The sequence below is a fragment of the Neodiprion virginianus genome, chromosome 5, assembly GCF_021901495.1.
Source record: "Neodiprion virginianus isolate iyNeoVirg1 chromosome 5, iyNeoVirg1.1, whole genome shotgun sequence".
Lineage (NCBI taxonomy): Eukaryota > Metazoa > Arthropoda > Insecta > Hymenoptera > Diprionidae > Neodiprion > Neodiprion virginianus.
This window is the reverse complement of record NC_060881.1, coordinates 10,297,745-10,312,630: the sequence shown is the minus strand read 5'-3', so window position 1 is coordinate 10,312,630 and position 14,886 is coordinate 10,297,745. Positions and strand designations below refer to the sequence as shown.

The 14,886-nt window shown below is 36.9% G+C and overlaps 2 protein-coding genes across 4 annotated transcripts; both read right to left on the bottom strand.

Moving 5' to 3' along the window:
- Window positions 1-2,462: 2,462 nt before the first annotated feature.
- On the bottom strand, window positions 2,463-10,330 carry LOC124306358 (protein MTO1 homolog, mitochondrial). 3 transcript variants are annotated; one of them, XM_046766966.1, is made up of 11 exons: window positions 10,159-10,330; window positions 8,967-9,254; window positions 8,348-8,647; window positions 8,089-8,265; window positions 6,920-7,327; window positions 6,543-6,715; window positions 6,003-6,455; window positions 5,019-5,122; window positions 4,846-4,906; window positions 4,026-4,123; window positions 2,463-3,671 (listed from the first exon to the last, which is right to left on the bottom strand). In XM_046766966.1, exons 2-11 carry the CDS (start codon window positions 9,175-9,177, stop codon window positions 3,656-3,658), a joined length of 2,001 nt encoding a protein of 666 aa, XP_046622922.1. In that variant the 5' UTR covers window positions 9,178-9,254; window positions 10,159-10,330; the 3' UTR covers window positions 2,463-3,655. The 3 variants fall into 3 exon arrangements, with proteins under 3 accessions (XP_046622922.1, XP_046622923.1, XP_046622924.1); XM_046766967.1 differs by lacking the exon at window positions 10,159-10,330 and having other exon boundaries at window positions 2,463-3,728; window positions 8,967-9,198; XM_046766968.1 differs by lacking the exon at window positions 10,159-10,330 and having other exon boundaries at window positions 8,348-8,652; window positions 8,967-9,108.
- LOC124306361 (MKRN2 opposite strand protein) lies at window positions 9,378-10,165 on the bottom strand. The gene has a single exon (XM_046766980.1). It carries the CDS (start codon window positions 9,975-9,977, stop codon window positions 9,378-9,380), a length of 600 nt encoding a protein of 199 aa, XP_046622936.1. The 5' UTR covers window positions 9,978-10,165.
- Window positions 10,331-14,886: the final 4,556 nt, after the last annotated feature.

The following is a 14,886-nucleotide window of genomic DNA, read 5'->3' as shown; positions in this document are numbered from 1 at the left end:
AATACTATCAATTTTTACAACTTGACCCGTGATACTTAATACACCCCCTCGACACTAGAAAATCAACTCTCGCAAAGGCTACTTTACGTCATTTAGTAACAACAGTATGTGCATAAAATTAAGTGAAATCATCATTGTTTCTTCAGGTGTGCACCTTAAGACTGAGCAGATGGCATCATGGCGTAGAATGTTATGCCGTTAGTATATCATCATGCTGTAGTTTCTTATTACACATCGAGTGATGATGTACGGTAGCTGCAACGCGAGCTGATGCACCTGCGACTGCGAAGTACTTCGAACAATAATTTATACCGGGACAATGTCTTGATACTTGAAAATCAACTGCGCATGCGCAAGTTTTATCGGCTGTTCATGCAGGCTGGCCATCCCGAATTTTCAGCTGTCAAATTGTTTCTGCCGGCGATGTAGTTGATACGAATTTTCGAGGCTAGAATCTTAAATAATAGAGGCAGTGATTCGGAAAGGTTTGGGGAAGCATTTGTTATTGGGTCGGAAAGTTGATTCTTCAAAGAACCGTCGGAATTTAATGCTTATGCACATTGAATATTCGAACGTACACATTTTGCGTACGTTGGCCCGCCTGCTTCGGAGACAAAACTATCGCTGCGGAAAGATTTCGCCGACCAATGAGATTGAATTATTTGGCGCACGCGCAGTTGATTTTCAAGTTTCAAGAGATTGTCCCGGTATAATGATCGTCCCGTAACAGAATCCATACGCCCTCTCGCTATAACAAACCTCCTCACCAATTATTGGCCAAAATTATCGTCCGGATCCCCGGTTTGTTCTCGTTTAGGCAGAGCGGGTGCTTTCGGTCGCGTTGATCGTGTATGCTATGGCTCTATGTGTATCTTGGGAATTACCTGCAATTATATTCATGTTAGATACGAATGTAAACACTTGCGGGGGTATACGTGAAATTACTAATTCTAAGTTGATTGTATTCGATGTTATGCCGTGTGTTCAGGTTCGTTCTTGCTGAAATTTTTATATGCAAATTACTCTAAGTCACATTTGGCCAAATATGCTTTGCTGAAGACGGTAAATTCTGATATTTTATTTTCTTTACCTTTCCCACTGTCAGTTTGCTTTGTTTTTTTTTTTTTTTTTAATCTGAATATTTGTAGTAAAAAATTTCAACAGACAGTGTGTGTGTGTGTATGTGTGTGTCCGTGTGTGTAACAATATTGTATCGTTTCAGTAATCTTGTTGTAGTAGATCATTGCACCGTTCTTGTAAATAACATTATTTCTATGCATATTATATATTTACCATGTCGCATTGCAGTGCAACACTTTTCTAATCGTAAATATATATTTATATGTATTAACAATTATAAATTAGTACGTAGGTATATTGAATAGTTATGTGATTCTCCTGGCAGATTAATATTAGGTTTAACATTGTAAATACATCTTGTCGAAGAGGCTAGCTATAATACATCGGCTTACATTTTCATAAAGTGAACCAACGAACAAACTTATTTACCAGAACTTGCCAGGAGTTTATCAAAAATTTTTGCAACCTGTTAGTTTATCTATAACTATACGTTACGTAGGCATAATACTACTATTTATCAGTTTATCCACTCAACTGGACATTTTTTCGGAACTTTACAGTGCTGTTTTACAGAAATTTTTCGATGGCACAATTTTTCTATTTTATACGGCGATTCGCTAGTCTTTTCGACTGCATCAGTATCTTTGAAAGTTAGACATTTTCTGACGTAAAATTATTCAGTTGAGTTCGATGATTGAATCATCACTTATAAAAGTGCGTACAAATTTTCGATATCGCACAAATGACTTGAACTTTTCACAATCTTCCAAGAAAATCTTATGATGTGTAGGAATTTCATTGCATTACTTACATGGAGATGCTTATCATCCGACAGAATGTGTCTAAGTAATAACAAACTACAAAATCTTGTAATTGTAAGGTGGATTCTCGAGAAACCGATGTTTTAGGTTCATCTCTCAAAATTCTAGTTAAAGTCTGACAATACGACGGTATCAAAGAGTTTAATTAAAACGGCATAGTGATAAAAAAATATCCCCTATCTGGTGTTACAAGCTCCGAAAATGTCGATTTGTAGCTTAATTAAGCAAGAGAAAATTGTGTATTACCGACCGGCTTACAGCCATAAGTCAGTACCGACCAAGATGATATAATTCTTGCTTTCGCTGTTACCGTTGGTCGGTACTGACACATGCGTTGCATAGGTATTTTATGCCGCTAAATTGGATCTTAATAAAATATGATCGTTGCGTGAAATCGAATGTGAACAACTGCTGATAATTGTGAAAGAAAAAGTGTAAACAAACGATCTTAATTACTAAAATATGAGCATTAAATTTACTGTCAACCTTATTTTTATTACATAATTTATTTTCATAGTCTCCGGTATAGTTTTTTCCTTTTTTATTATTTTTTTTTCCAAATTCTTTTCTGCCTATGTACACAATACAGTTCACTTAGGATTAGTCATTCTATCTATTAAATGTACGGTGGCTTGCCAGTATTTTATGCCGGTCGATATTTGAAACAACATTGATGATAAGATGTATGTATAGGATAAGCTTCTGAAATAAATTTTTCACAACGTTACAACCCTACATAGTTCCAAGTGCAAATAAGAATGATTAGCCAAAGGAGGGAAAAATCAAGATAGCATGTGTTACAGTAATCTTGTAAACCCTGAAGCATACCACGTATGAATTTTCTTTGGTCATTTAATCACATATGGAAACGAACATGAAAATAAAGAAGGCAGCACTAGGTGTTAATAAATGTTGCGAACATTATACATACATATACATAGTATGATAAGCTTTCGAGTAAAGAGGTATCAATTCTCAGAAAATTAATTTGTTATACTTACGTCTGGTCAAAGTACACTGCGCTATTATTTTTAAGCGTATTATAAATGTAAACATTATTGTCGAGTAAATTTTATGTCACATGATTGAAATTGTTTAAAAATTGCTTTTATATGAAAAAAATGTAGTAATAATAATACACACTATCCCTAACATACAGTATATATACACCATTAACCAGTGGTTATAGATAATAAAATTAATACACAACTATGGACAAAGAATAGTACTAACATGTAAACGAAACATATTTATAAATCAAAAGAAAAATTTGTAAACCGTTACGTAGGATAATAATATACACACACGTAAGTCCATACCTTAAATCTGTAGCACATCAGGATAATTGAAACAGTCGAGTATAAATAATTGTCGAATTCCAGCAAACGCACCCTGTAATCTGATCACAATCTTGTGGAAAGTACAGTGGTATATAACGCGTGTACCACTTGGCGTAATCGGTTCATGAACCACGAATAATATATCGATTTGTTCACACCATTCCTATGATGTATTATAAACAGTATTTACATGTTACGGTATATACGTTTAATTGAATAAATGGCGATTAAAAGTTTTTCTTCAGAATTTTATATCCTTCTCCAATAATATCTCACAATTTACAATATCTTATTACGCATATAGCTTGTTGTTAGATACAATACACCTACTAAACTAGTACACAGTGTATGTGATTGTATTTGTTGATAAAACGAAGTTAACGTAACCCTCCTTTCCAGTTACCTTGCAGTTCGTCAAAGCGCTGCAGCGCTGTCAGGAAAATGAAGCAATAAAAATATTCATGTGCAGGGGGCGCAAGACGATCATCTAATCAATCAATGAGGAGGAAATTGTGCTTATACAGCTGCATCACGTGTCTTTTTTAATGTCAGATTTTATGGTCATGTTTCAAAATAGAAATAGATTTCGTAATTGTAAAATGCCAGGAAGATCAATTTACAGACAGAATTAATGTATTTGAACAGAACTTTGTTTTTAGCAAAACAATAATTTCTTAACCAAGAATTTGATAAATTCGTCTGTGACCAATTATTAAGATTTTTTTAAACGAAAGGAATAGAAATAGTATCGCTTTATTTTCATTCTATCAATGCATGTTGTTACCTCTGCATCGACCCAATGTCAGGTTTCTGTTTCACGTAATGCAACAGTCGCAGTATTGCCGATGGTGTAACTCCAGGTATTCTACTGGCTGCGGCTATCTGAAACGGGAATTTCGACGAATTAATTTATGGGTAAGTCTAAGAGTAGTTAAATTAGGCGAATATGGTGCGAGCTCGGTAAATGTCACCTACAGAGCCACTAATCTCTATACTAACCAGTGTACAGAGCCCACTCTTGGTACAAGCAATAAAGAAAAATCAAGCCATAGCGAAAATCCAAGTATCGATTAAATCTAAGCAGCTATTTTATTTTCAAAACGCCGTTTGGCATTTCTAGATATCAAGTTGTCTTTAAAATGATTGGTAATAGATCATAAATAGCAGGGAAGCAAAGTTAGTATTTGTTCTAGGCTCACAATGCAAATGGATTAACATCAATTGTTATTTTATAATTAATTTTTTAGTAAACAATGTAAAAAGAATATGGAACAAAAAAAGTTTATTTTTGGAAGTTTTTATCTTTTTTAAAAAGCGCGCCAAGCTACTATGACAAGAAGTGACATGTGCCGCATATCCACGAAATAAGGTACTTATGAACTCTTCATCAAAAAATCAATTGAAAATTAACGATTGAGAATAAAATGGCTGCTTAGATTTACCGATACTTGGGTTTTTACAGTCAATTGAATTTTTCGTATCGATTGCTCAAAAGGTCAATGTGCTTTATAGGTAAAATCGTCATAGTTGAGAATATGAATTTGACTGTACTACATGTAGGTGCAACAGAATTAAGGTTTCGTGTAAGAATCAAGAAAGCTCACAGTTTGAGGTTGAGCTATCATCAGCTTCTCCCTCTCTTCATACGAGAAACTCAAGGCAGACCTGTATGAATAAAATAAAAGATAGATCAAAAACAACGGATAAAATTAATCATTACATTTTTCAAGACTTCGGAAATTATGATATGAACACAATATCTATGCTATGTACTAACACTGAATAGTCAATCGCTGGGGGAATAAGCATTTCCTCATGCTTCCTTACTTCGTTAACGTCACGCATTTGATCTTCCACTGCCATCGCATATATTGCTTGGATCTAAAACCAATTATAAGATTTTGCATAATGGTTGCGATCGTATACATGTAAGTCTTACAGGACTTTTTAATATTTATAATTTTTATGGATTTTCAGGCTAATATGTCTAATCATGTCTAATGACGTCCGTCGATGAAAAATATCACTGAAAATGAAATTACTAGTGGTTTAGTAAGTAAACTTGAACTGTATTAACAAATTTACAAGAGTGAAACATTTATTTTCAACGATCAAATAAAAACTACGTGATGCATCAAATTTTGGTGAATTTATGACTTTGGTAAGTGATGAGTATGCTGACACATATACGAATTTTTTTACAATTGTTGATACCAAACTGGACATCTCAAAACTAGTTAAATATTTTTTATACTATATTCTACATTAGTTGTAGTTTCAAAATTGATAAATTCCTTATTCAGACGCATTTTTGTTGCTAACGCGGCGTATCAGTCTGGTCGAGATTTAAAAGGGTCAGCATTACACTAAAATATGGGTCAATCGAATTTTCCCTCTACACATGTATTCACGTAGTGTAGCAGAAGAGTGCGCAGCTCCAAAAATAGTAAAAATCGGTGAACGACTGTTGTATTTCAACACTCTGTTTGCGTACATAAACCAAAGCCACCGATGGGCTGAGTGAGACACAAGATGCATGGATGCAGCTTCAGTTTTTGTAAGTAATTAATGTGTCGAGATAGAATAATTGTTCACTGATTTTCACCATGTTTTGAACCGAGCACTCTTCCACTGGACCAAATGAATACGAATGTGTGAAGAAAATTCAATTGGATCCATATTTTGGATGTAAAGCCCTTCTGATTCCATCTGGACTGTTACACTACCTTAAAATCCAAACATAAATCTCTGACAGTTATACCTTTAGTCTATTATGTAGTATAGGATCGTTATCCAGTCCAGCTAATTGATCGGGCAAACATTTCCGTAAATCATCAAGGGTAAGGCCATAGTTCGTTATGCTCAACATATTAAATGCCGTTCTGCATGAAAAAGTTTTGCTCATTTCAATTCCCAATTTCTTTTGCCACTGTTCAATTGACAGTTGAACAGACTTCAGCAGATCTTCAGCTTCTCTTAGCTTTCTTCGAATATTCTGCATCCTCGTTAACCTTTCCCTTGATACGCATCCTGAGATATAACCTTTCTCGGTTAGCCTCTGATCTGCATTGTCTGGTCGTAAACTCAAACGGAATTCTGCTCTGCTGGTGAACATCCTATAAGGTTCTGATGTTCCTTGAGTGGTAAGATCGTCTATTAGAACCCCAATGTAGCCCTCAGTTCGGCTGATAATAAGCGGTGGTTTGTTCAGTACCTGTGAATGTTGTCGAAATCAACAAATTAGTAATCATTAAATGGAAGATATTAATTGTTTATGAAATAATCCTATTTCTTCTGCTACCTTGGCAGCTGCGTTTACTCCAGCAACTATTCCCTGAGCTGCAGCCTCTTCGTAACCAGTAGTTCCGTTTATTTGACCAGCTAGATAGAGTCCTTCAACTCTTTTAGTCTCCAACTTATAAGTCAACTCTCTTGGATCTATGTAATCATACTCAACACCGTATCCTGGTTGTGCTGTAGAAAAGTATTTATGTTCAATTAAGAATGACAAATTATACACCTTGGTTCTTGATGTATCATTTACATAATTATGACAGTTTATTTCAAGCAATTTTCTGCGTTTTATTCACTACATATTGATTTTATAGGGATGTCTAAATATATATTTGTGTAACTTCCTTGATATATCATGAAACTTATTCATGAAATAAATCTTACCTACTTCAGCATTTTCTAGACCAATCATACATCTGACAAGGTCGACTTGCTTGTCTGCCGGTAAAGTACAAGATAGACCGCTTGGATACATCAACGGTGAGTCAAGTCCCTCCGGCTCAAGCCAAATTTGGTGCTTCATAGATGCAAATTTAAGAATTTTGCTCTCAATGCTTGGACAATATCTAGGACCTGTTACTTCTTCAGTGACGTGTCTATTGCAATGTAGATTATCTCTAACTATTTTAGCCACTGCTTCTCCGGTAAATGTCAGATAACAAGGCAGCTGATCTTCCGGCTTTATCCACACAGTTTCATTCATGAATGAAAACGGCTCCGGCCGATTATCTGGAGGGTGGTATTGGCATTGTGTAAAGTCGATAGTAGACTTCACGATTCTTGGAGGGGTACCTGAGCAACAAGATAAACCTGTACTTGCATTTTTTGAGAAAATGAGAATGAAGATATCTAAATAATGCATTGGCTAAATATACCTGACGCTTTATACATTCACGTTTTGAGATTTATCAGGCGGTACACTCTGACCTCTCAATAGTCTCAAGCAGGGATGAAAAGGGAAGAGTTTTTCCATGAATCGGTGTTCCCCCACTATGTACCACTGCACTGGTCAGTGAGGCTTTACACTCATCTCTCAATAATTCTAATCGCTCTAATGCTTCGAAATACCAATGAAAAAAAGTTTTGACTGACGAAACTATTGAGAAGTAGGTATACGAAATTCGAGCTCACGGCTAGTTCGCTGAGTAGTAGGAGGAACAGTTTGCAAAGAAAACTGGAGAAGCGGAACTATTGAGAGAGGGGTACTATTCAGAGGTCGGACTGTAATTGTTTACATTTTTGCAGTTTTAGTGCTTGAACAAAGCAGGATTTTTTAAATGATTTATGATCTACTCAATGTTTTGAATCACTCGTAAGCCTAGGTCTAAGAAATATGCAGACATATAGAACCTTACACACTATAATATACAACAGTGAATTCAATAGGTTACAAATCCTTGAATCGGGAAATAATATTTGACAGATTTATGATCTCTTTAATATGACTGGCAAAGGACAACATTGGTGATACATAGCAGCTCAAAATTTGTGTCAAGTCGTTTTTAGTACTTGCTAGGTATAAGGAAAATGAGTTTGAACATTAGCTTACATACCAGTTTTTAACCTTCCCATTCTAAATCCAAGGTCTTCAAGTGTATTAGCCAAGCCAATGCTAGGCTCATCGTCTAATCGCCCAGCAGGTCTCTTTTCCAAACCAATGTTAATCTGGCCCTTTAAAAAAGTTCCCGTTGTGATGACAACAGACTTTCCAAACACCTTGGTTCCATCTTCTGTGAAAATAAAATTGATCATTCAACATGGTGATTCAAATGGTAGTTCCACTGGAGGTATATTCAAAAGAATCACACTTACTGAGTATAACGCCACAGCACTTAGGTGAATCTCCTTGTAGTATGAGATCTTCAACTGGAGATTCAGATATGTGTAAATTTTTTGCAGAAAATAATTCAGCCTGCAGATGCTTTTTGTATAATACTCTATCTATTTGGGCCCTAAGACCCCACACTGCTGGTCCTTTCCTTCGATTCAGTATTTTGTAATGTATTCCTGATTTATCACAAATTCGACAGCAAACTCCATCTAACGCATCAACTTCTCGCATCAGATGACCCTTTCCAATTCCGCCAAATGATGGATTACAAGACATTTCGCCTGTACTAAGAAAACACTAATTAGAATCATGAGGTTAAAGTTGTAATTGTAACACTATTTGTAATAATGTTGATTTTAAAAAAAATCGTGACTTCACGACTTTAATAAGATTGGCTGAAATTAAGTATACCATCATAAAGCAAAATATAACTTGTTTTCAAAGTCATGGTAAAATTTAAAATTAATGATTTTGTGTTAAATTATATCAATGTGTTGAACTGAGATTTATCAAATATGTTATGTTGTCTAAATTTGAATTAGATTATTTTTGGGATTCTTGTAGTTTGGTAACGGGTTCTTGACTTTTATGCCAACATACCGACAGTGCTTTTCTTGTGAGTAACGAGCAAAGTCTTGGCCCCCATTCTAGCTGCCGCAGCACATGCCTCTGTCCCAGCATGCCCACCTCCAACGACGATGACGTCAAACTTTTCATAGTTACTATCACTAACTACTGTTCCAATACACCGCCGATAGAGTTGTATATGTTTAAATTTGAATACACAGTTTCTTAGTTGAGAGATAACCATTGTTCACAATTTCTCTTAGCATAAATTTAATTTTTGATCAAAATTAAAGACAGTATGTCAATCAAGCTATGATAGCACTACAAACAGGAGAGAAATCTTTTTTTTAATTATCTGGAAGTGATCACTGAGTTATATATTAGTTCTAACAAAGGTCGAGGATTTATATTAGAGATAACTCACACAAGCAAATCTATAGTATTTCAGCAAAAATGATCCACATATTTGAGCTGTCTGTAAAGGGTGACAAACTTCAGAGCATCCTGAATTTTAGGAATAACAAAGCGTTCACAAAATTCTTCCTTACTAGCAAATAACGCACCACTATACTTCAATTGAGTTAAAAATTCAAGTACATAATTGAAGCAGTTGAAAGAATCTTGGTTATAATCTTGGCGAGACCATTTTTCGTCATTTGATATTTTTTGTATTGTTGTGTCCCAATGATCCGTCCAGGAATCAGGTACAATGTCAAACGCCAAACAGCTTAACCAGTTAGAAAAGTCGTTCTTTATCACTCCAGGTTTATCATACTCGAATATATTTCCTTTAGAATCTACCACACCAATATGCAAATCATCGGTGATCGTGTAATCGTTCAAGAAATCGCCTAGTGATGGTCTTAGTACAACCGTCACTGGATATTCCCTGGCGTTGGCAAAGGGATTCGGTAGACGGAACGGTTCCAATAAGTATTCAAATATAGTAGCATTACATCCGGGACAGATTGCTGGTACTTGTTTACAAAATATAGCAGTTGAAGAACAATGTTTGAAACAGATAACACAAGGGTCGTGATTCATCGGTACAATTTAAAAGTAAGTCATCTACAACTATTTTATGCGATTTTAAAAAGCAATGATAATACAACTTTCAATAGGTCTGATCGTGCAAAGTTAATTAGGGTACATAAGGTTAAGTTTGGTGATATTGTGGTCGCTTTGAGGTTATAACCCTCGGATATTATCGCAACACACTCCTTACACTTGTAATAAGCCGCGCATTTTTTACGCAGATATTCTGAACTATCAATAATTCATTTCGTTGTCCTTGCGCATGTTTTCATCAAATTTTTTAATATTAATTCATAAGTTAGATCTACGTGCACTTGACCGTTCTTCGTTCTCTGATTCAGGCCAGCCCCCTGACACACGCTTCCAAAAGTGGTTCGCAAAACGTCCCTCGATTCTGCCGCCAATTTCCACCACTGATGGCGCTAGTAGTTACCTGTCGAGCTTGCGCGCGTTCACCGAGGGCAGCGAGCGTGTCAGAAGTCTACTAGCGCCAGGTGGAGGAACTAAAAAAACGGGGCCAAGACGCGTACAATTTTTTAGTAGACGAGCAGTGGTGAGTGTCAGGGGGCTGGTTCAGGCCTTACGATTAGACAGACTAGTATGGCCGTGTTCGAAAATTGACTGACAGTACCAGAGATGAGTAGGGAGATCTCCAACGCTCGGCTTTTCGTGATACCAGCTAGGTTGGAGCGTCGACGTGACACCTAGGCGGCCACGCACCGAAGGTGGCCCATTTCCGACCTGACACCTAGGCGACCATGCACCGAAGGTGGCCCACAATCGTGCATATATAGATATACTCGGTCGCTCGAGCAAGCGGTTGCCAATCGCATCCTTGTCCCCGCTCGCACAAATCTTTCCAGGAATGCAAGAATTGGGATTTTTTTGTTTCAATTATGAATGTCAGCGAATAAAAGTATCTGCAGATTTGATAAATTTTGGATTCAATTAGCGGACGCTGAACCAAAATAATTAACCATTCCCAGCTCGAATACTTTTTTTTTTTTTTTAATAAATATTATTTTTTTATTGATATGAAAATATGTGACGCCTGGTGTTCTCGAATATTTGTACACGCAGTCTATGGAAAAATATACGAAGCCAGCTCGATAACATTTATGCAAAATGTGCAATGGGCAAGTGGTTGGAGGAATTTTTTTTTTCTCGAACTGCATCTTCCAGAGAACCATCAGCGAATTCCAAGCAAGCTCCATAAACATACCGAGCAAACGCGCGATCACGGACGTAGCTGTGGTGTGGTTGAGTGGATACCACATGAGGATGAATTTTCAATCACAGGTTTTTGCGCGAAGTTTTCCTGTATTTAAGTTAATTACTGCTGCCTTTGCTATAATACTGCATTCAAGTCTTAAACAAAACACTAAAAAATAAGTTGACCACTTAATGTAAAACAAAATGTTAGATTGAGCTTAAAATTTAAGCCGGAGTTACATAAACTAAGATAATTACAAGTGCAATATTGTAAATATTGAGCATTTATTGTTCATCTAAATAAATATGGTTTCCTCCTCAAAAAAAAAAAAAAAACCATGAGGATGGAGTGATGCGGGACACGGGTTCGATCGCAGTTCACTCTTTTTTTTTTTTATTTTTAAATTCAATCCCGGCTTTTTTTTTGTATTTTCGGAGAGAAAAAACAAATCAAAGAAAGAAAATTTCGAGAGCCGGTCGATTTTTTCCTTCTTTCCTTTTGCTTTTTTTTTACTGAACCCACCTTTTTTGTAGTGGGGGTAACCCAGAAGAGAACAAATAATTGAAACAATAAAATTCCGAGAGCGAATCGATTTGTTCCCCGTTTTTGGCGCCTCTTTTTTGATAAGGAAAAGTTTTGACAGTCATGTAAAATAGAGATTACTAAACACAAATGTATTGTTTTTTAATAACACCGGCCCACAAAAAAAAAGTGGTCTGTACTTTTGACCGGACCTACCTATCTTTATGTATTTTGACGCGCTCAATCAGAATCTGAAGTCAGTTTTGCCCGTACACCCTCAAAATTTTAAGTAAATTGCAAAAAACCATAAAAATCGCCAAAAAATAGCATTTTTGGTAAGAAAAAAATTTATGGAAGTATAGACCAAGTATGATTTTTATGCATTTTGGTCCGCTAAACCTAAATCTGAAGTTTATTCAACCATAAAGGCTGACGCCGACTAGACCGCGGCGGACGGCGGCGGACGGCGGCGAAATTTTCGCTCATACAGTTATCCATATAGGTGTTCACACTAGACGGCGGCGGACCGCGGCGGACCGCGGCGGACCGCGGCAATTTTTCGCGAGTTCCAGGTTGGGAATATTTCGGCGGTGCGCCGCGCATCGCCGCGCATCGCCGTCGTCTAGTGTGAACACCCGACCGATGCCGAAATTCATCCCAAGTATAAAAATAGGGAAACCTGCGTTACTTTGATGTAAATGGTTATGGTTTACAAGGATTCTTTTCATTCTCTCCGCTGTTCTTGCGAAAAATAAATGTATTCATTTTTACATCTTAAATAAATCCTACGGATATTAAATAAATGTTACGCAAGTAATTACTTCATTTTTAAAGAAATTTAAGTAAATGTGAGTTTTAGAACAACAAGTTATGATCAACGGATTATTTTATGTAAAAAATTTATTTTTTTCTCATTGTTCGGGTATGATGCTGATTTCATGAAGACTGTTTTTTATTTTGCGTATTAATTTTTATGCATAAGAAATGAGAGAGTATATTTTGAGCTAAAATTTATTTCATTTTTACTATACATATATTATATGTATAATAGGGTGTTTCAAAATAAAAAAATTTACGATTTTCCAACGAGCCACACCCGAAATAGTTTAGGTAGAAACAAAAATTCTGGCGAAAGATGAGCATTGTCGGTTGATTTTTAATCCTTTTTTCCTTTTTATCGAATATATGATGGACAATTGTTAGTAATTTTATTTCGTGTTAAACACTTCTTCATCCATAATGAGTATTCAAGAAGTAGTGGCAAATATGCATGATTATTTATTGTGTGCCCATGACGACTGAGACAAATCGTGGTCATCAGATAATTGATAAATATCTCTTTTTCGTAGAAACAGTATCGGCGGGTGGTCGCGCGACTATAGTGGGCGCATCTCACGGTAACTGCGCCGCGGTCCGCCGCGGTCCGCCGCGGTCCGCCGCGGTGCAGTGGGTGTCAGCCTTAACTTTTGAAATGTCCTACCATTTCCGAACACCTCCAACCATCCTATTTACCTATATTACTAGATTAGCTATTATATGAAAAGAGAAGAATTATTCACTTCGAAATGGGATTCTATTCGACGCGCGCTCGATGTATTCCATAACATTAGTATTCATAATTATTTCAACAACTTTTCATTTGCTCTCTCGATCTTGAATTTTCGTAGGCATATAACCAAAACGCTGTTCTAGCTAGTCGAGAGTGAAGTATCTACGTTGGGTAGAGAAGCAAAATTGTTTTTCGAAAAGTATTCGGATGGAAAAAAATTCAGAGTAACTGTAGTACATCACGGATGCGCTAATTTTGAACGAGATGAAATGGATGCTTCGTATATGAGATAGTGTTTAACGCTGCGTAGTGATTTAAAGACCTAAAAAGGTGATAGGAAGAGAAAGAACGAAGCTTCTTAACACTTCGAGTGTATTTTAACACACATTTGAAAGATTTGAAAGAGCAAAATTTTTCATCATCCAACTGTCGCAGAACGGCAGCGTTATCGGCTGACCCGTTAAGTAAAGGATATATCTTCAGTCAACGGCTGACCATCGAAGGGCCTGGCCGCTTGAGTCTGGAATCGGCAGTACAGATAAGGTGTGTATTTCTTGTATGAAATGTGAACACTAGAATCATTATACATCATATCATATCATCATATATCATACATCGTACATCGTACATCATACATCATACATCATACATCGTACATCATACATCATACATCATACATCATACGTCATCATACCTAGTATTACAGTTCGAAACCAAAGTTTGAATTTTCGGATGTTCGGAAAGTGACGTCACCAATCTAAAATCGGCTAGCCGAGTTCCTCAGTCTGGTAAGAACCGCGCAGTAGAGCGGACGGTTGAGAGTCGCGCTCCGCAAACTTCGAGTACCGGGTTCTCAACCTCCCGGATCCCGCGCTTCGGGTCCGCTACGTATTTCGAGTACCGGGTTCTCAACCTCCCGGATCCCGCGCTTCGGGTCCGCTACGCGGTGAAACTCGACTTCCAGGGTAAGCGCTCCGTGGTTCCTGGTTCATGTTTACAATAAATTATTTCAATTCGTTTTTCGCGCAAGCTGAAATTCAGTAGCTGTCAGTCCGCTAATAAAATTTCTTGACTTCCAGGATAAGCGCTCCGTGGTTCCTGGTTCATGTTTACAATAAATTATTTCAATTCGTTTTTCGCGCACGCCCAAATTCAGTAGCTGTCGGTGCGCTAATAAAATTTCTCGACTTCCAGGATAAGCGCTCCGTGGTTCCTGGTTCATGTTTACAATAAATTATTTCAATTCGTTTTTCGCGCAAGCTGAAATTCAGTAGCTGTCAGTCCGCTAATAAAATTTCTCGACTTCCAGGATAAGCGCTCCGTGGTTCCTGGTTCATGTTTACAATAAATTATTTCAATTCGTTTTTCGCGCAAGCTGAAATTCATTAGCTGTCAGTCCGCTAAGAAAATTTCTCGACTTCCAGGATAACCGCTCCGTGGTTCCTGGTTCATGTTTACAATAAATTATTTCAATTCGTTTTTCGCGCAAGCTGAAATTCAGTAGCTGTCAGTCCGCTAATAAAATTTCTCGACTTCCAGGATAAGCGCTCCGTGGTTCCTGGTTCATGTTTACAATAAATTATTTCAATTCGTTTTTCGCGCAAGCTGAAATTCATTAGCTGTCAGTCCGCTAA

Excerpts from the sequence above, each read along its gene's own strand:
- LOC124306358 (XM_046766966.1), bottom strand. The coding sequence starts at position 9,177 with ATGGTTATCTCTCAACTAAGAAACTGTGTATTCAAATTTAAACATATA. Across the intron at positions 7,328-8,088 it reads AATGGGAAGGTTAAAAACTG|GTACCCCTCCAAGAATCGTG; the intron begins GTATGTAAGCTA and ends CTTGTTGCTCAG. Across the intron at positions 6,456-6,542 it reads GAGTAAACGCAGCTGCCAAG|GTACTGAACAAACCACCGCT; the intron begins GTAGCAGAAGAA and ends CAACATTCACAG.
- LOC124306361 (XM_046766980.1), bottom strand. The coding sequence starts at position 9,977 with ATGAATCACGACCCTTGTGTTATCTGTTTCAAACATTGTTCTTCAACT.